The 22281-nt window shown below is 40.2% G+C and overlaps 1 protein-coding gene across 1 annotated transcript; it reads right to left on the reverse strand.

Moving 5' to 3' along the window:
* Window positions 1-11729: 11729 nt before the first annotated feature.
* LOC135473316 (organic cation transporter-like protein) lies at window positions 11730-21199 on the reverse strand. The gene is made up of 10 exons (XM_064753165.1): window positions 21043-21199; window positions 19221-19402; window positions 18721-18951; window positions 18288-18490; window positions 17121-17705; window positions 16572-16706; window positions 14820-14905; window positions 13446-13554; window positions 12212-12284; window positions 11730-11873 (listed from the first exon to the last, which is right to left on the reverse strand). The coding sequence occupies exons 1-10, from the start codon at window positions 21197-21199 to the stop codon at window positions 11730-11732; spliced, it is 1905 nt and encodes a 634-aa protein (XP_064609235.1).
* Window positions 21200-22281: the final 1082 nt, after the last annotated feature.

Raw genomic sequence — 22281 nt, forward strand, 5'->3', positions numbered from 1 at the left:
CTCGAGAGCACGCATGTATAAAATATGTATACATGCACGCTTTATGTATAAAATTGCTCGGCGCTGTTTTGAGAGAAATATTCAAAAGCACAGCAGTCACCAATCAATTAATCAGTCAGTATGCCACCTGAGGGCCCCATAGCTATTCTATTTATTTATTTTGGTTGGTGTCTTACTTATAAATATTACATATTTACCCGACGCCGTTATTTTTTACACATATTGGCCGTGTGTTACATGTAGGTTTTGAATACATACGTATTTCAGAGTTTCCTACAAGCTCTGTCTGGTTTCGTCAGATCTTACTGCTGGCCGCCATAGTATGGGTGAAGTGTTCTTGATTACGGCGTAAAACTCCAATTAAGAAATAAAAATAAAGAAATAAATAGCATTGTTGGATATCTGATACGTATAAATATTGATTTTTCTACACGTGTATATATTGATACATCTATCCATCCGCTTATTATGTTCCCTTAGTTCAAGAATATAGAGCAATGATTGGTAACTCATCGGTTTAAGGGTTTCCCTTCTTGGGCTTAAAGTGAACGAAAACAAAATTTGAAAGACAGACGACTGAAAAATGTGAGTAAAATACTTTCATTTATCTTTATAGAATTTATTAGGGGAGTTAATCGCATTAAAATGTTTGTATTTCACGGTGGCTTTATGAACCTGATAGGCGATGTTTAGGCACTCTGAAAAAGAAGATATTCCCATTTCAAACACAGTTTTAAAAGTTGGAGTCTGAGTCAAAGATTACTTTAATAAAGATAACTTAAAATTCGCCTCTTTGTGCATATAAAGATAAAATAAAGTTATATCTATATATAGAACCCATCTTAGAATTCAAACTCTTAAAATTCCATTTAAAGAGGTGTATCAGTTTGAGTAAAATTAGGTTGGTATATACGGCCGTCCTTTTATTAATGTTGTATTTAACTTAACATCGGTCATATCACGACGGTGTCTCCTTGTAGCAGGCCTATCCTCATTGGGACGCCATGCTTAAGACATCGGACACCACACTCTATCACAGTAAACTTACACATAACATTTAAGTTGTAGCCCTATACCTTAATTCTGGATATTGTAGCAAGCATGCTCCAATGACCGGGTACATGCTTGTATAGCCAGGCGATTTTCTTTTCAGAACTGAACGATCCAGTGATTCCAGTTTTCGGCCAGGTAACAAGAATAGTGGGTGACATTCCCTTACCAGAGATATCAATGAAAGCACTCAAGACTGAAGTTAACAAGGCTAACGATATATAAGTAGCCCGTTTAGTGTATACCAGCCAAAACAGTCACTATGCAGTGATGCTATTTATACACCAACATGTACGGAATATGTTTACGCATTTATCATGTTGGTAACTGAAGTTTATGAAAACAAATGAGATTAGTACATGTATCTTCAATAGCCATTACACGTACGCAGTGTAACGAATTCGTGATGTTGGATGGGGATCTGTTGGATGGGGAGTGAACGGGATGTAGGCCATACTGTTGGATCTGTTGGATTGTACTGTTGTCGTCAGTAAACCATGCAGGGTGATCGGGTGAGTATAAAAGTAAATAACACGAGCTCATTTCCAATTTCATTTAACCAGATTGAAGTACATATCCTGCTAATCACCTGTCCGGTGTGATTGATATTGGTGATTATCACGCTACTTCGCTCACAACGCAAGGGTACTCTTTTTTTCATCCCATTGACACAATCGCCTAACTGAGAATTAAACCGTACACGCGAGAAATGTCAACACTAACTGGAATGGAATTTCCTCATAAATACTTATAGATATATAGACTTTTTGGAATAGTATCATTATACAGACAATTATCTGCACTGTTTTTGTTTCAGATAAAAGTATGTGTATATGGTTACAGCAGTAGGTATCATGTCCCTTGAGCACCTCTTACCAACATCTGAAAGTCCTCCAAAGAAAGCTTTACCAGGGTGGAAAAAGCTCGCAGTAGGTGAGACTGTGGGTAGTAAGTAGGTGTTGTCCTATCGATGCATGTTTCCTGCCTTTCATCCGATATTGACCGGTGTTATACGTTGTACAATGCATGGTTTGAATTCAGACCTATGTTAAGACAATCTCTGCGTTAAGCTAGGTGGAGTTATTTAGCATGCGAGTCGAAAGTTGCCTCCATTAAAGCATGGTTTCCAGTATGTTACTGACAAACTGATTTCTTCTTACATCCTATATAGTTACACTTACTTGACACAGTTGGGGTCAGTCATTTGAACCTGCACATATCGGTGATTTTTGCCTAAAAGTCAACAAACAATAGAAATGTATTTAACAGTTTTATCCTGTGAACATATAATTTGCCGGGTTCATATTTTAACTTGTGTCAAATACATAGGTTTACAAAAAGCCACTCTTCCGAATGTAGACGAATTTCCCAGCATATATTATATCTCTAAGCTGGCACAGATCACTACTTTACAAATAATTTAAAAGCCTTTTCTTTCTGTTTAAGGAAAGGTTAATTTTTGGTTTTAGGATTTGTAATCTTGGCGGTCACTGTTGGAGGGTGTATCATTTCGTTACCAAGGCGTCTTCTGCGACAGGACGTCATCACCAACACAAAGGCAATGGAGATGCAAAACATCACAGCTTCACACTGCTCTGTACCTCGGCGAGTTATGCATGTCAACCTATCCAGCCCCGACACAACGACAGCGTGTCCAAGTCGGCTGTGCTGCCGTTTCATGGGACGCCTTGGCAACCAAATGTTTCAGTTTGCATCTCTTGTGGGCATAAGCCGTTCCAAGGGGATGCTCCCAGTCATCCGGAAGTCCCACAGACTGCACAAGATTTTCACTATGAACGGAATAACGTCCATGTCGTACGATCTATGTCGGCACCTCAGAGTTCACCAAGATAAACGCTCATGTGCCTTTGACCCACAGTCTATCACGTTCTCCAACACAAAAGACATCGGTTTGTTCGGGTACTTCCAGTCTTGGAAATATTTCGCCAACAGCAGTAATGAAATCCGGCGACTTCTGACGATACAACCAACTGTTTTGCACTCGGCAAATCATACACTGAATAGTTTCATTCAAGACCAACATGGGATTGTTTCCCTGGGTAAAGTCCTCGTCGGTATGCACATAAGGCGCGGAGACATCGCTAGGTTAAAGAAGAATCAAATGCACGGCTACGTCCTGGCATCCAAAGACTACCTTCTGCAGGCAATGACGTATTACAGACAAAAGTACGGGAAAGTCTTATTCGTGGTGTGTTCTGACAGCAAACTGTGGCCATTTCTGCATATACCACACAACGACACAGTGTTTACTTGTGGCCAAATGCCTGAATTAGATATGGCCATTCTTTCTCTATGTGACCATAGTATCATCACTGTGGGCCCCTTCGGCTGGTGGTCGGCATGGTTAGCTAACGGTAATACGGTATACCCAAAGCATCAGTATCGCCCAGGTTCCAGGCTAGAGAGACAGTTCAATCTTACGGATTATTTTCCGCCTGAATGGATAGGAATGTAAAATTTGACGAGAGATTCAGTTTATTTTCTCATTGGAAAATATACGATGGTAAGCGGTATGGTAGCTCATGGTATGGTACTATTCATTCTTACGGTGCCAATAAATCCCACATTCACAATGCCAATCTGTTAGAGTTCAGCTCATGTTGGTTTCGTCTCCGGTCGTACGTGGGAAGAATCTTGCGGAAACGTGCGGATGGTCGTGCGTTTCGCCCGGGCTCTGTACGGTTTCCTTCTGTACTATGATGCTGGTCGGCGTCATATCATTAACATTCTCGTGAGTACAGTGTAAAAATTCAATAAACAAATGCACAGATATCAAAGGTTTGCACCGGCCCTGATGGCTCAGTTGGTTGAGCGTGCGCTTGGGGGAGTCAGATCCAGGGTTAATCTTCGGTCGAATCACACCTAAGACCTTGAAAGAGGACGCAACTTACTCGCTTGGCATTTCAGAGGATAGTGCAACGACTGGTTGACACATATTAGAATAATGGCTTGGGTTGGTGGGCTTACTTGCCTTTAGTAAGTCGTCTCAGTGAAGATACTAGATAAAAGAGCGGTGGAAATCCGTCCTGCAACAGGGAGGCACGTTATATGCACTCTAAGGAATCGTTCATCGTCACATCACTGAAGAATTTTTATGTACGACGTTATACCCTAAGCACTCACTCACTCACTAAAGCAGAGCAAGAAAAACAGGTTTAGGTATAACATCAATGAAAGTAATGGCTAATCTAGACGCTTGACGCGATTGTAATAAAAGATAAAGTCTAATTCACCGCCAAGGCGTGTTGTATGTTTTAATGTAGATTCACATCATGCCGAGAAAACCAGACATGACACTCCACCCATTCACATCATGCCGAGAACACCACACATGACACTCCACCCAGTCACTTCATGCCGAGAACACCACACATGACACTCCACTCAGTCACATCATGCCAAGAACACAAGACATGACACTCTACCGGATAACATTATACTGACACGGCGCCAGTCATGTTTCCTTTGCCCTCACCTCTTAGTGCTGAGCGCCACACAAGGCAGCAACAAGTACCATTTTTAAAGCCTTAAATCGTGTCGTCATTGGCTGGTAATAAGTCTTTATTTAAATCACGTAAGCATCTCTTTCACGCACAAATATCCGTATATTTGTGTAAGTTCCAGCATTAGCTTAGAAGCCGTACATCTGAGAGCCACCTCACCCTCTGACTGATCCGACCTGACCTTTATCCTTAAGAGACGAAGTAAAAGTGTGTCATCAATCAACAAAGCACCGAAAAATACCAAGCCTTACTTGCCTTCGGTAAGTCGTCTCAGTGACGCAGCACTAGAGAAAAGAGCGGTGTAAATCCGTCCTGCTACAAGGAGGCACACTACACGTACATGCACCCTAAGGATTCCTTCGTCATATGACTGAAAAATTTTTGAGTACGACGCTAGCACTCACTCACTTACTCTTTAGAATTCCCTGCTCCTTCCCTCAGTCTGCCACTGGTATTCACAAGCATTGCCAACAGTATATTACAATTCGTATGTACTCATATATACATCATACAATTTGTGTTTTCTTTATTGTTTTATTTCTGAGTGTGCCAGTGAAATATACCATTTCCGCTAGTTTTAATTCAGTTTATCCACATGGCATAATATCTATAAGTGATATAGACATTATGGGATGCACTCGCCTGGTGAAACGATTAATTGTTATTCTACACGTATAAACCCCGGCCGTAAGTGGGAAGGTCTGACAGCAACCTGCGGATGGTCGTGTGTTTTCCCCGGGCTGTGCCCGGTTTCCACCCACCATAATGCTGGCCGCCGTCGTATAAGTGAAATATTCTTGAGTACGGCGTAAAACACCAATGACTTGGTGTTTTTACGACTTTCCCTGCTTATGACCTTCCCACTTACGGACGGAGAGGAAGTCAGCATGAACAGGACTTGAACTCACAGCCACCGCATTGGTGAGAGACTCCTGGGTCATGACGCTGCGCTAGCGCGCTAACCAACTGAGCCACGGAGGCCCCAGTTTGAATTATGGGGGTACATGCAGAACAACAGTTGCCCAAGGTATAGTAACATAAGTCGATTACCTAGAAATATGCAACTTCTCTTCAGCGGGGCATCGACGGTTCAGTACAGTACGTTACCTCATATGTAGAAGCTCACGGCACCTGGTAGAGAAATACACCGACCTCTTGGGTGGAAAATCGTGAACTGAATCATGAAAAATCTAACTGTAAACGGCTGCTGCAAGAACTGGCCACACCGTGAAACCGAATCTCCGTATTTAAAACTACGATTTCGCTGATCATTGTTGCTACGCAACTAAGAACCCATTGACTATTTTTATATTTCCACGCAACTTTAAAACAATTTCTATCAAAGACATTATTGTCATTTTACAAAACTTTCCGTTGTCCTAATTTGTTTAGGCTTACTTCTAGGTAACACATCACAACCCTAGTCAGAACCGTTGTCTGTCTATAATCTAGGTTTCTTTCCTTCCATGTAACCACGTCCAGCCAGGAGCAAGTCAGGTCAGTTCAAGTCGGTTCGGACGTGTGATTTGGCGGGCTCAAATAGGGTCCTCGAGGCCCTGTAAAAAGGGAAGCAAATCTTGTAACTGATAAAACACCAGTGCCCTCTACCTACTTAAATAACAATACCACTGATTTCAATACCAACACCAGTAATCATGAATAATATAAGCTGACATTGTTATTCAAATAGATAGAGGGCCCTTGTGTTCTATCAGTTACAAGATTTGCTTCGCTTTGTAGAAGGCTGGCGAACCCCATTGTCCGGCAGTCCGGTGCCCGATGAGTATCGAACCGCACATAATAAAGGCTATACCTGGGCAAGCGTTCTGCATTTATTCAGATTCCTTCCAATAATAAGGTAAGGATAGTTATACATGTATTTTGTTTATATAAATAAATGTGACACTAATACAAATTTTTCACCTGATTGTGTAATATAAATTACGTGCATTTAATGCAATGTATAATAGGAATATTGTTGTAAAAGCTTGTACTATATACAGAAAGTGCATGTCGTGGTATGGAATATCAAGATTTGTCAGCCTGAGAGAAGCTATGGTCAACGAGCTGACATCGTTATACATCATGTCCCTCAAGTTTTACGGAATAGTGTCACATGACCGTCTGTTACGCGATGGGAAGCAATAATCACTCTATGAGGTATAATGACCTGAGATCTTAGTTGTGGTTTTTCAGAACTGATCGATCGACAACGAAGAGTTAACCATGCTTGGCGGCTAGTTAGCCATGCATGTCCATATGAGTGTCGCAATGCACAAAAGCTTTGGGTTTAACGTCGTAGTTTACAAGTTTTTGACTGTATGACTACGAGGAGCCACTGGGTGTGTGTACATATACTGTGTCTCCTTGTGACAGAGCGAGTCCTTGCCGTCAAAGTACTGTCGCCACTAAAGACACCGGATATAACACCCCACCCAGTCACACTATACTGACACCGGGCCAAAAAGTCTTATTGCCCTCGGCACGGTTAGTTGGCAAGAACTACCAGCTAAGATTTCTTCCTCGTTTTTGCCTCTTCCTTCAATATTGCACGAAACACAGTGACGACTCTCTTCAAGGAGTTTTACTGAAAAATACATCAAATTAAGTAACTCAAACGAAAATTTCAATCATTTGTACCAAAACTGAGAACAAAACGTCACTTTAAAGCTGATGCACTTGAACTTTTAAACTCGGGGTGTCGGTTTTTAAACTTCTGGCCCCAGACTTTTAATCACGGGGCCTCGACTATTTAACTCGTGTTTGTCCCTCCGCCAAATTTGTTCCTGCTGTGTCACATTTAAAACTCCGTAGTTGTCATAACAGAAGGTGTCTGAATTTATTTAAGCATGACAAATATTTACCCATCGACAGCAAACGATGCACAATCATGGAGGCTCTAAGGTACAATTAAGGCTACACGGAAATACCGCCTATTTTATTGCTCTTCCTGAATGGCTAGAGAAATCCTGGGAGGCGCAGATGTCGGCCGGTTAATTGACAGCTTTGGGTAAATAGTAGGCCTATTTGTGTCACTATCGACCTCAGCATAATGAGGACTGTAACCGCCCAAACACGTTATGCGTTATGGCTTATTTGAAATAAGGATGTCGCTAAGGGGACATCCTTACTCTACTCGGGGAACACAATTTATTTAGATTTAACTATATGTAGCTCTGAAATTAGCCCTGAGTTTGTTCAGTATGTTGATAATGAGGCCCCTTCTACAAGCGATCACTTCCCAGTGCGCGCTGTATTTGGTTGGTCTGCTCGTGCTACCTCAACGTCTTGTCCACCTAGGTGGAAACTGAAGCAAGTTGACTGGAATTCCTTTTCGGTTCTGTGTAACCATGTGTTTACTGAAGAATTAGTTGATGATGATGTTGACGTCTTTTATACTAATGTTGTAACAGCTATTAATACTGCTTGCCTCTAAGTCTATTCCCGCTCCTCGGGCAGACCATGCATCAAGAAGTCTGCTCTATGGTGGTCGGTAGAATGTGATGAGGCCATGAAGGAAAGGAAGAGAGCTAACAATAGGGCTAATAGAACTATGCTTTATGGGGATATTGAGCAATTTAAACTAGGACAAGGGCTTAAAGGGTTATAGATCTGCTCCAAAACTGCACTGGCGTAAGTATTGCTCCTGTATTAATGAGACAACACCTATTAAGAAAGTGTGGAATAAAGTCAGAGCTATTAAAGGATCCAGGTCGGCTATTCTGATTCCTTCCCTTAAGATAAATGGTAAATGTACTTTTGGACGATGAGGACAAGGCAGATGTTCTAGCCCACAGATTCTCTTATGTCAGCAGCAATGAAAACTATGATACTTTCTTTCTTCTCCACAAGGAAGAAGTGGAAACTGCAACTGATTTTAGTAACATACTGTAGCAGTTCAATTGTTGTATTTGTCTTATGTGCTTTTGTTTCTTATGGTGTTTTCTCAAGTATGCAGGTACCTATGAGTGCGACACTATTCACGCACTTTAATCCTAATCGATATTTAACCTGCCGAGTGAAGCGTGTGAAATGAATAAACCAATCAGGAATCCTTCCTCTGAACTTGGAGACACTGCTACTACTTGGATCCGATTTCATAACATTTCCTGAACTCGGGCTGTTATCCAGTATAACATTCGAAAGTCACATGAGGTTCGAAATTCATATACGAAAAGAAAGTTCTCCAACAACAGATTTTCAGTGAAACAGATGATGAATATTAATTATGACAAGGGAGGAACCAGCAGTTGACACAAGTACTACAGTTGAGTGTCATATGGGACAGAGTCCCAGTTGAGTGTCATATGAGACAGGGTCCCAGTTGAGTGTCATATGGGACAGAAAGTCTCATGAGACTCTTGTTTCAAATTATGGTACCAAAGTTCATTTGATATATTCTGGTATATAGATCTCTGTGCTCCACTTTCGATATCTCAGATAATTTCTACTTGCATGACACTGGAGCTGGATTCTCAGGTTTCGTGAGACTGAAGAGTGCCAGAAGTTTGGGACTGGAATAAGTCTCATGGGATTTTTTTTTTTTGGATTGGTGTTTTACGCCGTACTCAAGAATATTTCACTTATACGACGGCGGCCAGCATTATGGTGGGTGGAAACCGGGCACAGCCCAGGGGAAACCCACGACCATCCGCAGGTTTCCCACTTACGGCCGGAGAGAAAGCCAACATGAGCTGGACTTGAACTCACAGAGACCGCATTGGTGAGAGGCTCCTGGGTCATTACGCTGCGCTAGAGCGCTAACCGACTGAGCCACGGAGGCCCCAGTCTCATGAGACCCGTCTCAAATGATAGTACCAAAGTTCAGGTGATTTATTCTGGTATATAGTCTCTGTGGTCCACTTTTGATATCTCAGGCAAGTTCCCCTTGTTTGAGACTGAGGCTGGATTCTCAGGTATCATGAGACTGAAGAATCCGAGAAGTTTGGAACAGGGAAAATTTCCAGATTTTTGACACTTCCTGGGACTGGTTGCCACCAAGTGTCAACTGTCTCTGAATTTTAAAACTGGATCACAAACCGCTATTCCCGATACTGGGGCTGTTTCCCAATTCACGGTACAAGAAATTTTTCCACTCTTAATAAAATAGCTACTTACTGAGAATGCTTACCAGCAATTTGGTGTCAACTCTCGGCAGATTCCAAGGCCATCTGAAAAATCAGCTGATTTAAAGATTTCCACATGGTGTGGGCGGAGCAGTCAACCAAATCAGGAGACTGATTGGACAGAAGAGCAATTTTTGACAGTTTGTAAAAACAGATGACACGATAATGTCAACACGATCGCAAACGGCGGCAACACAAACGTCTGCTTTCGAGGTTGAACTGAGGACAATAAATTTCATGTTTCCTGTGTGAAACAAGAACGAAAATAGAAGGTAAAAGTTTTCCAGATAAGACAAGGACGTAGAATTTCGTAATTTCTACATTATCATCACTACACTGCTGAAAAATACTTATAATTATCTAAAATATGTGGAAACGTCGATACAACAGCAACAACATCACTCGTCCATGAAACAGATAAACGTAAGTTTAAAACTTCCTACGAGAATAAATAAACGCTATGTTGGCAAATATTGACTTCGTAAATTAACTAGTATGGCTTCAGGTAACGATCTTAACAAAACTTCTGTGAAAATTCATTAAAACATGAATATATGAAACTTCCCCACGTTAAATTTATTTCTTAGATCCTACTTCATTAAATCCCGCTACAATAACTTCAGCGTTTAACGTCAATGAAATAAATTAAATAATACATACATCCACGAAGCCTGTATATTTTAAACTGAGTAGTAAACGATAAATGCTGCAGCAGTTGTCCCTTATACTGGTGGCAAATGTTCGTAAAAAATAAACGGCCACAATTGCCCTCATTTTGTTAACGATGAAGAAACCGTGAACACATGCTGATTGACACATGGCAGGTTTCAATTCATTTAGATGTGAGGAAAACATGCGCAAATAAGCAATGACAACACAAGCTATACGACATCCTTAAAGAAACCATTGTCTTACAATCACGCAGGCCCCTTGTTAAATGAATGGCCTAGAATATAGAATTAAATGTTAGAATTGAGGATGTCTACAATGCCACTATCATAGAGCTGCTTTGCGCAGTTAAAATGTCTGAAAAACCACAGTTAGGTTGACAGACAGACACGCTAAAAAAGTAATTGTCCCGTTCTTCCCAAGCCATGCAGCCATATAAGAAAGATTGTTGTCCCGCTACAGATAACAGCGTTTCTTCAAGGTCATAAAACCGGCCCCGACAGCACAGTTGGTAGAACGTCAGCATCGGAAGGCGGTAGATCCAGGGCCAATCCTGGGGTCGGGTCACACGTAAGACCTTAAAATGGAAGCTTGAATCTTGCGTTCAGCATGAAGAGGATAGTGCAATGGCTGGTTGACCCGTATCAGTATAATGGCCCAGGTGCGCCATTGCCTTCGATAAGTCGTCTCAGTGAAGCACCAGATAAATTCGGAGTTGTCAAGTTATGAATGTGTTAGCAGAGAATTGTGGCAGAATTTTGCTCTCGATCTGGATCCTGGAGTACAAATATCCACCTATATAATTCTGCCTTGCGATGGAATCTGGCCTGGTATGATAACTATCTAAGGTGCTTGAATATAAAATACCGGAACATGTAGAGGGTAAAAAAAAAATAGAGCGGCGACGGCAGTGTGATTGTTGCAAACCGTCACACGTAACCGGTGAAATGCGGTTCACAAATAACACACAAGTGCATGTAATAGATATAGATGGCTACGTATATTTTGTATTCAGATATCACCGTAATCTTCCTAAATGGCCCCATTTTCCATACGAGCTTATCAAATCCGAGAATATATATGTTCAGAGAATGCAAAAACAAAAACAGAACAAACAAAAATCGAAAATATCCAAAGCACGGCCATCATAACAATTCTTAAAAATATTTCGATGAATCATTTCTACAATCTTAGCCGACAGTAGTAGCTGGATTCAGATAAGCTATTAGAAAATCCCCTGAGTGAAAGCCGCAGCCACAGCCGCAGTAGTTGCAGCTTGGTATTTGCCATGCAGGTGTCCACTGAGTACCACAACGAAGCAGTTTGGACAATGACAGAACTGTTAAAGGGTTTATCTGATCTATTTCTTGGACCATTTCTCTATCTCCTCGATGGTTTGAGGCAGTTCTTTGTCTTTTGTCTCCGGTAGGAAGAGCACCAAACCGCAAACTACCAGGGATAGACTTCCAAATACAGTACCTGGTACCCACGGGTAGTACTTCATCTGAAATGGGCACAAATTAGAACAGTTTAAAGAAAAAGGAAAAGTTCGAGACGTCATCGACTTGGAACATTTCAATGAATTAATTACAATCACTGAAAAATTTAAAACATAGATAAGGTGTGTTATATTTCATGCTGTCCTTTCCTTCGACTGTTCCCTTGATGAAAAGCTCTGAGTGCTTTTCATCTGCGATGGTCAACTCTGTTTGGCTTGGGAAGAGTGCCGGGTTGAAAAGTTGGGTTGTTGGAGGGGGAGGGGAGGGGAGAGTTTTCTGGTCTCCCTGACAATGACGATAGATTTTATTTTTAAATACGCAGGCGTGGTAGCTTCTGACTTACCACGAGGAGCGAGAAAGGGGCGATCATGCCACCAATACGTGCTGATGCAGAGGAGATGCCTAACCCCAGACTCCTGAAACACGACATAAGGCTACATATTTATAAGGCAAATAGTTGTCACATAAATAGAACCGCATCATTCAACAAAAATCTATGCCAGTCTTCAATTTAGGTGCATTTTTGTCTGTTTTTCTTTTCTCTATATATGTCACAAACTTATCAGACTATCTTGATCGAAACCCAGAGCTCACCAAGGATATTGAGCTCCCATATTGATCATATCATTGCCAATATGGTACGTTTGAACATTCATACATCGATTCAGCTAAAGTATACCTCTTCAATAAACCCATGGCATGCTTGATACGTTCACCTAGATATCCATGACGCATGCGTGTCGACACTTTGTTTATGACTAATGCCTGAATTACTCCGCTTGCGCAAGTTTGAGCTATGTTGTTTGTGGAAATGAAAAAAGGAGAATAATTGGTACTTTGGGGACATGAGACCATTTCGCTCTGTCTTTAAAGCGTAAACTATTAAACCACTTGGCTTTTACAACCGGCCCTGGTTCATTGTCCCTTTCAGGACCGACCCATCCTTATAGAGGCTATAGCAGATTTTCACACATCAATCAACGTAAATCCAGATAAATCCGCGTCTGTGCACGTGTTATCGTCGGAAATCGGTAATCGAAATATAAATCTATATAGAAGGTAGCATTATAACTTTTTCAAACCGTACGAATATTTTAACATTATAAAAATATAAATGCGAGTCTGATATTTATGACAATTATTTGAGCTGTCTTGGCGAATAAAGAAAATGTTATTTGATTAGCGAATACGTTTTTTAATTTGCCGACAATCCCCGGTACATAGCTTCTTTATCTGGTTTACATTAAATACTAAAACAGTTAGATGTAGCGTCGGTCATGACAATCACCAAAAGATGCTGAATGGGCAAACTAACGGCTTTGGCGCAGTTTCCAAGCCCTTTTTCTGTATATGAGGTTACATATAACCCCTTATTCTGTATATTCGAATCCACCTTGTGATTTGGCCGGCTACTCCGAGTCAGCAGGTTTGTATATCACCTGAATGGTGTCGTGTAAGTGAAATGTTAATTACTATACGGCGTTAAAACACTTAAAACTATGTACATGTAAATAATTAATTATAATACAAAATAAAATAGGTCAAAAAATCTTGTTAAGCAGTTTGCAAGTCCATACCTGAGGTTTGTAGGGTACAGCTCTGGTGTGTATGTGAAGAGAGACCCAAACGCGGCTGAGGCTCCAAACTTGCCAGTTATGGACAGAGCAGTGACGGCAAGACCGTTCCCTGCAAATAACTCGTACATTTATAGCCACTCATTTAGTATATTGTAGAATAAGAGAAGGTGATTAAATCAAAGGCAGCAGTGAGTCTATGGGCTTCAGTCTACCAATGCATAGGTAGTAGTTTGAAACTCACCTATATAGTCAATCTACTGTTGGACAGCAAACGATCCTCTGTATACAGACACTGGAATGTTTAACATAGTACAGGAGTAATGTAACTCAAAGGAAAGTAATGATGTCTCGATGTATTACTTGGTTTCGAAATAAAGCGCCAAAATGTCGAGGTAACATAGATATTTGTTGCACACAATTTTGAGGAAACATATATTCTTTGTGTGCAACATGTACTTTGTAATGACATGCTTCTCATGCCCATATCTTAGCAACATATATGTCACAACAGGTTCTCTCCATGCCGGTCTGAGTTGCAAACGGTAATGTTTGATCAATAAACTGCAAATAGACGTATGATATTGTCCATATATTACGAAGCATATGCTATGTTTCGTTACATGTCTCTGTATAGACCACGACGTATAAAACATTAGGGTTTCAACGATGTTATTGTGAGATTCTTAGGACCTGCATTCATGGTGTGAAGATGAATGGGCTGTAATCGGGTGAAATGAATATTCTTTTGACTCAGGCGAGAACAAACCTGTAATACGGAGCCTAATTTCGGTAAATTGAAGCAGTGCAGTGGTTTGTGTTTGGCACTGTTTGTCCCCAAGAGAAGGAAATTATCACATTTACCGAAAACAAAAAAATGGGTCGGCCCGAATTTAGCGACGTTACCATTATTTTTAAGCATGTTCCGACAGAATAACTGGAAATACAGCCATTTTGTATCATGCAGCTCAAGAGTGCGAGCAAACATCAATACCCTAAATTCGACAGGTGTTTTATGAACCAAGTATTGTGCTTCATAATAACGATGCTCTGGGCAGGTTTACATACCCAAATAGAAGAAAAACTTACGGGGATGCTAAAACACATTGCGACAGAACACTCTGAAGCCGGAATTGCTTCGGTAAATCGGCGACAATTATCATCACCTCAGAAATGCCCAAGATCCCAAAAATCAAAACCCGATCTTTCTCAGAAAACTGAAAAACTTCCTATACGGACTATACGAACTTGCGTGTCAAGGACTGATCTTTGGGCAAAGGCCTGATAATCGCAGTGAGGTGGCCCCATTAACCACCTGAGCCTAATGACCAGCTGAATTTATTTCTGGTTTACAAGCATCACCTCTAGAGACCTTACCATACACCTCTTTCAACGCAACAGCAGCAATGAGAGTCGTTCCAGCGATGCCATCAAAGATAAATATTGTAGCTTTCCTTCCAAATCTGTATTAAAAGACATGTGAATGAATGAAAAACTGCCCGACAATATCCAAAAGGCAAATTTCAGTGTCATACTCTGTGTCACACACCCATAACCATTGCAAGCTGTTCATAATCTGGCATGGTAAGTACCTGACCCACTTCAGATATTTTTTCAGGTGCTGCGAGACTATTCAGTATCAACAGTATGCATGTTTAACCTATGAAAACCAGCCCTTGCTTTCGAATGAAATATAAGTGACTCGTTGCAAAATATTCAGAATTGAGAGTACATTAATATATATACGCGTTTAGCCAATGAAAATGAGCCCTTGAGTTCGATTTAATTTGTACTAACCCATAAGGTGTAATGTCATCTACTTGTAAGTACTCTCCTTATAGGATAACACATCAGATTCAAGTTAAAGTAAATTTATTTTAGGTTGATTCAGGCTAACGATCACAAAATCATTCGATTTCAATAAAGCATTCGTAATTTCATGGAATTTGTAGCGCTGTAGCACAGAAAGTTAATAATGCTTGGCGAAAAATTAAGTTATCAGTTTTTGAAAATTCTGGGTGGTTTACAGTAAGTCATTGTTTATAACCATTTTGGCAAGTACAGCCATGGAGGTGGTAAGATAAAGGCAAACAATAATTTAACAGGAACAAGAATTCCTGATGTATTTATTTATTGAATGTCTACCTCATGTATAACTCCGTGGAACACGCGTGCTGACGTCGAGCATTGTATGTGAATAGACTTAGTGTATAAATGCCCAATGACACCTACGCCGGTAAGTGGTTATGGCAAACTCTGACCAAAAAAAATGGCGCATAATCGTCGTAAATCTTGGAATGATCGTATCATATAAGGGGGGATCTTAACAAATCTGTATGAATCTGAAAATATATAACCAGCGATCTCAAGGCGGTTGTACTGGTCGCAGGTGATTTTTGTGCGTTCACAAACTAGCTGTCATGGTTTACGATCTACATTTACATAATATTGACTACTCTTAATCGATAAGGTTTTGTCGTACGAGCTAAGTACATCTCAGACAATCTGAATTAAGTGTATGGCCAGGTTTGTCCGAGTGCCTTTGATTTCTTTCCACAACATAACTATGTTTAGATTTATTTATTTATTGTTTTACGCCGTACTCAAGAATATTTCACTTATACGACGGCTACCTGCATTATCGTGGGAAAGCCCGGGGGAAACCCACGACCATCCGCAGGTTGCTGAAAGACCTTCCCACATACGGCCGGAGAGGAAGCCAGCATGAGCTGGACTTGAACTCACATCGACCGCATTGATGAGAGACTCCTGGGTCATTACGCTGCGTTAGTACGCTAAACAACAGAGCCACGGAGGCCCCACTATGTTTAGAGGGCATGACTTAACGACTTAACGGCTGGTATACGAATGTCTATTTTGATTCCTATGGATTAGCCCAATTCATATTTAATTCATATTATTTTTTAAGATATTGAAGTTACGCATCAGTTTTAATTTAGTTCAAGCATGGTAAATATTTATCGACCTAATACTGAGAAAACAATGTAATGAGATATGATTATAACAACAAATCAAGATAGTGGTACTCTACAGTTGATGAGACATAGCGTTCACAGCGATATATATGTATGCGTTCATGCAAACACCAGATGTGTAATGTCACCATACCGTTGCATTGTTAGATAAGAGATAATGCCAGAGGGAAGCTCCACAGCTGCGATCAGAGCAAAGTTGACGAAGCGATCTCCGGCCAGTTTAGATGAGGCCAATGTCAGGCCAAAATACACCAGGCTATTCACAATCCTGAAAAAGGGGGTATAATCTGTTATATACATTGATGTGTTTTCGTAAGCAGCAATTACACACTGTTCATATTAACCCCATGTGCTTCTGCATGCTAAGCGTGACATTTTCTTGTGAAATCCCCTATCAATTGCACTGCATCAAGGATTTTTCATATGTAAAGACCATTATTAGTGGGGTTGCTATACCTCTCGTACATATATGCAACCGATCCTATACAGATCATTGACATTTTTTAAATTCTCTTGGTATTTTAACATAGGTAATACCAAATTTAGGATCCACAAATTTAATACGGAATTTTCTCATCTCATTAACTTTTTATTGCACACATTTATTTCTGATGTGATATTCGCCAGAGAAAGTTAAAAAAGGCCTGTATTTGTGGATGATTTGACATAAAGATTTACCTACCATCCGAGGCATGTGACGGAAGCTGTCAATAATAACCGCCTACTTCTAATCACGTCAAGAACTGTGTACTTCTTTGTGGTAGGAGCAACAAGTTTGTCATCAAGTAACAATTCATCGGATTCCTCTGACGTTGTCCTAGGGCTGGAAGCTTTAATATCTCCCTCTTGATCCGGAACAAACCCCATTACGCTGGGTTTCGAATCTTCGTGAAACCTCCCGTTGTTGCCCAAAACTTCCTCTGATTTCGTGGAAGCAGTAACCTTTGAATCCGCAGGCGTACACTTTTCCAGACGGCCGGTCGGTTCGTTGTCATAAAGACTGCTTGCGGCTGATATGTTGGGTAGGGATTCTTTCGGAGTAGATTTATTATCTAGCGCATTATCATGGTCTTGTGTGACTGGATGTAAAGTCACAGGCTTTAAGGCAACCTTCATTTGCATCGGCTTGTTATCACCGTAATCCAGACATGCTTGCAGAACTGTGTTGATATCTGCCTTATTTTTGCGGATAGCCTTTTGAATGATTTGTGCTGCTCTCTTGCCTTTGTTGTTTGCGTACAACCAGCGGAGGGATTCATCTAGAAGGCTGAGAATAGTGACATAAAGATGGCAACAATTATGGAAGAATCAATGATGGAAATAACGAATGGCATGTATCCACAAGTATAAATACTTTGAGAACAAAGTTCCATTGAATTTGCTCTTTAAATAATGAATTTATAACAGCTGTGAAAGGTTTGAAATTTACGAAGGGATAGCACGATGGCCAGAACGTACAATACCTCAAGGTAATCTAATTAAGGGCCACTATGCACACAGAGTTGTGAACAGGTTATCTAAATAACTATTCTTTTCGACTGAAATGTAACCATACATTACTAATGCACACATGTGAACTGCACTGTGCATTGGAAGCAATGCCCGTGTTAAAAGTGCTTTGAAAAGCGTTTGCGGTTTTAAAGCAATCCCCAAAAGTTCTATTACAGCAATTCAGTACCTTAAGTAGGAACACTGTCCAATATAAAATTTGGAAGATTCCTTCATTTTGGAAACTATGTATGTCGCTTTACGACGTTCATTTGAAAGTATGCCTTCACGTTGTAGACACAAGATCCCTGTAATGACATATTAAATATGTAACAGTATTGCTGGTACGGATTATACTCACAATGTATGGAGAATGGCCACAAGAGATGCACTGCTAAAAGCCAGCTGGAGATACCGCCAGTTGTGCTCCTGGAAGAGGTAACCAAGGCCACTGATGAGGGTCAGGCTTATACTCCAGGTACCTGCACCGAGCAGGTGCACGATGGCCCTCTTCTCTACCGGGATTATCTCTAGTGGCAGAACGCTCCCTGTCATGATGATACCCTAGAAAAGTGAACGGAAGCATACAATAACCCAAAACAGCAGTGATGCAAGCATACAAAACGATAAGAGAACTGTGGTGCAAGGATGAAATAAAGCTGTAATGCAAGCATACAGCGTGCATGTCACGTACATAATATATCTATAGCGCTATGTAAATATAGCCGTATGTAAAGCACTACCAAATTATGGATATGTGATATTGCCACTGGTATTGAAACTTTTTATTTTACCTGCTGAAAAGCTCCTGTAGGAAATCGGAGGATGGAGAAAACGAGAATACTGGGAGAAAACGCCGTTCCTACTCCAATAGCGAATACAGCCCATTGGCTAATGATGCAGACCCACTTTCGGCCGTAGCGGTCAGCTAATATGGTCATCACAGTGGCTCCTAAAGCTTGGCCGGCAACAAAGATTGTCTGTGTCAGCTGCATCTGATATTCCTTGTCACAAACCAAGTCCCACTGCAAAATTGATATATCACGTACTGTACACTACAAAACAGAACCACGGCATGGAGAGTAAAATAATAACAACGACAGCAGTGTGGTAAATGAGCACGCAAGATTTTGCAGTCATGGATTCATTTTAATTGTTCAAGCTTAAATAGTAGAAACTGTTCCAACCCCTGGCATCATGACCCAGCCAGGATCTAGAATTACCCAATGCTGTATTGTCTTTGACATGAAACGAATAAATGTCTCAGAATTAGCAATTTTCACATTTTTCTTACCTCAGTCACGATGGTGGCCGTCTCCAGTGGCGCATCATACCAGTAGCCATGGTGACATGGTGACGTCACGTTTGTCCAAGTATCCCTCACTTTACAATCGCCTTCCTGAACGTAATGTGTAACATTGTGTTCTAACAGCCCAGTCGTGTTGTCGACAAGACAGGAAAAGGGTGGCTCGTAACCTGGAAACATTATTAGTTCTACATAACAATGTACAAGCAGTCTGTTTAATGAACATAAAATTCTGAAAGTCTTCTACTTTTGGACAGATATTAGTTGTGCTGAATGTAAAAGATACATTTCGCTTACAGTTTTTTGTGGAAACAAACATATGTTTATGCTGTTCGTTAGGTAGATCCTGTGAGAAAAAGAGAAACTGTGTACTCCTGTTATGATTACATGTATATGGGCTGAAGGGAGCAGACCAGATGTCTCATAAATTAGAAGAATTACAATATTTATTAACACTGTGAGTCAGTGACATTATTATTTATCTATTTATGTTTCTTAAGCCGTTCTCAATAACGTTTTACTTACAACTGGTGGACAGTTTTATCAGTGAATAAAACCGGGTGCTCGTTGAAAATCTTCACCCGCATGGCAAATTACAACAGGATTATTACCAACATGCCTTACTAGAGAAAGACAAGTGATGCAGCGGACTTCATGTACTGTATGAACTTAAACCACCATATTGTTGATCTTTTCACGGATCGTAATTATTTGTAAGTCCCAAATTCCATGTGCTTAAAAAACCACAATCAGAACAGGAAATAGCCTCAATTGTGGCTGGTACATTGTTTTGCAGTAAAGAATCAGTGTGTGCATATTTCAAACTTTCACCAAAACATGTTAACTGTATAAATGTGTTTCAAGTTTTGAATTAAATCTTAAGACGTTTGATGGACGTGAACCCTGACGAGGAATCTCCGTGATTACCTGTACCTGTACTTAATGACCGAAAGACATGCACCTTAATCACTCTTCTATGACCCTCAGTGGGACGTACATACCGCAGTTTCGGTTGAAAGGGACCATCTAGTGCCAATAGACACACACCTACATGCCACTAGATAAAGATTTAGAATATAGCTGTTAGTATCAGACATTCGAATAGTAGTCATCAACCATAACAGAGGTCCCAGGTCCCAGACTATTTTGTAAAACAGCGCTCAATAAAAACTAGCGAAAGAGTTAAGGATGAGTGGAAAGTAAGAATTAAGACGGAGCTATATAAAGAGAAACGGCCAACATGTCTCAAGGTCATAAAGTCAGTCAAAATACATGTTATCAGCATCCAAATTGTGTAGAATGCTAGTTTATAAACTATCCATGAAAAAATATGTCTGTCAAGAGCGTTGATTCAAACTGTTCATATCCAAAGTAACAATTTTACTCAACACAATGCATAGTGTCCCAAGTGCAGCGTTGATAAGGGTCGAAGGTGAGTAAACAGAATGACACATGCTGTCTCTTGTATTAAAGTTTAGCATTTACTTGCAAAATGTCAAGTTCATATCAGTCAAAAACTATGGTATATAAGGAGCAAAACCAGAGAAGCGACGACAGTGCGAAAATTTAAAATTGGTCACATAGTAAAATCTGGCCTCTTGTAAGATTATCTCGGGAACATTTTTATTCTTAGCTTGTGACTGCTTGAAAAGCTGTAAACTTACACGTCCATTGGAACCATGGTAACAAAAACGTTCAATAAACAGATCTGATTGAAAAAGTAGTTTACCGTTAAAGAACCCATACATTCCTATATGTAACGGTATTTTTATTCCTTTTTTTCACCTATTTGATACCGTTATAGTCTTACCCAGGAACACGATGGCCAGTAACTGAAAGGCAGCGGCCATATGTTGTAGCTGGATGAGTATTAACTGAACGATCTGCCATCTTCCCCACGTTCCCAAGGACTTGAACACAGAATCAACATCCGGGTACGTTGTCATCTGAGAGCTTGGACCGGACATGACGGAACAGTTTTTAAAATCACCTCGGTTGGCAACACTTTCTGTGTAAGGCTTTGGACAAGCTCTATATAATATATATAAAATATGACATAGGCGATCGTGGTATTGAGGCCGACCGTCTTCTGAGCAAGATAATACGATCTCTTGACCATAGGAAAAATATCCGTCCATCATACTCCTATTTCTGGTCACGTACATGTCGTGATTCTGCAATGTGTATTCACATTCAAGCTGCTGACTAATTAAATCTTTATTATCGTTTACTTACTTTCAAGTTGAGGTTTGTCTCATCTATACGAAAGTCTTCCAGAAGGAGATATCTATCACCAATACAGTATTTATATTATTTATACATGTATATCTATATAAGAAGCGATATCATCACCCGGGTTCACGATATTCAGTAGTTATACTGCATGAATTAAAGTGAAAAAAGCTAAAATACAAAGTAAGGTTCATCATAAAGACAGCTGAAGACTATGCGTAAAAATACATTCACTTATTTTTTCAGATTTCTTTTTAGAGTGTTGAAAAATATTCTAATATTTGAAAACCATGGGGGGTCGGCTTCATGAATCATACTGACGGTATCTAGGAACTATGACGTCACATTATCTTTTTTCGTGATGTTCACCAGATCGAAGGAATTTTTGGAAACAATATTTCAATAATCTTTCACTCGTGGATAAAAAGAGCTACTCCAACATTCGGTGTCCTGATTAGATTTGGATAGTTCCTAACTTCTGATAGTATGGTCTATCAAGCCAACATGAGAAGTCGAACGTTTGAACACCTTTAACTTTTTTCACAAAAATCTAAAAAAATAAATTACTTCAATTGATATTTCGACACCATAACGTAGATCTTAAATTTTTCAGGTGGCCAAACATTTCTAGTACCTAAAATAGCTTGCACAATCCTATTTGAAATGTTGACATTAGTCAGAAATGGCTTTGTGGATTGGGCGGCTGGAACAGTCTCAGAGTTATCAACCGCTAGCCTTAAATGAATATATCCAGTCAATTTTATCATCTGTTAGTTTTCGAATAGTATTAATAGAACTTACACGCTTATATAGTTTG

The sequence above is a fragment of the Liolophura sinensis genome, chromosome 8 (assembly GCF_032854445.1).
Source record: "Liolophura sinensis isolate JHLJ2023 chromosome 8, CUHK_Ljap_v2, whole genome shotgun sequence".
NCBI classification, from domain to species: Eukaryota; Metazoa; Mollusca; class Polyplacophora; order Chitonida; family Chitonidae; genus Liolophura; species Liolophura sinensis.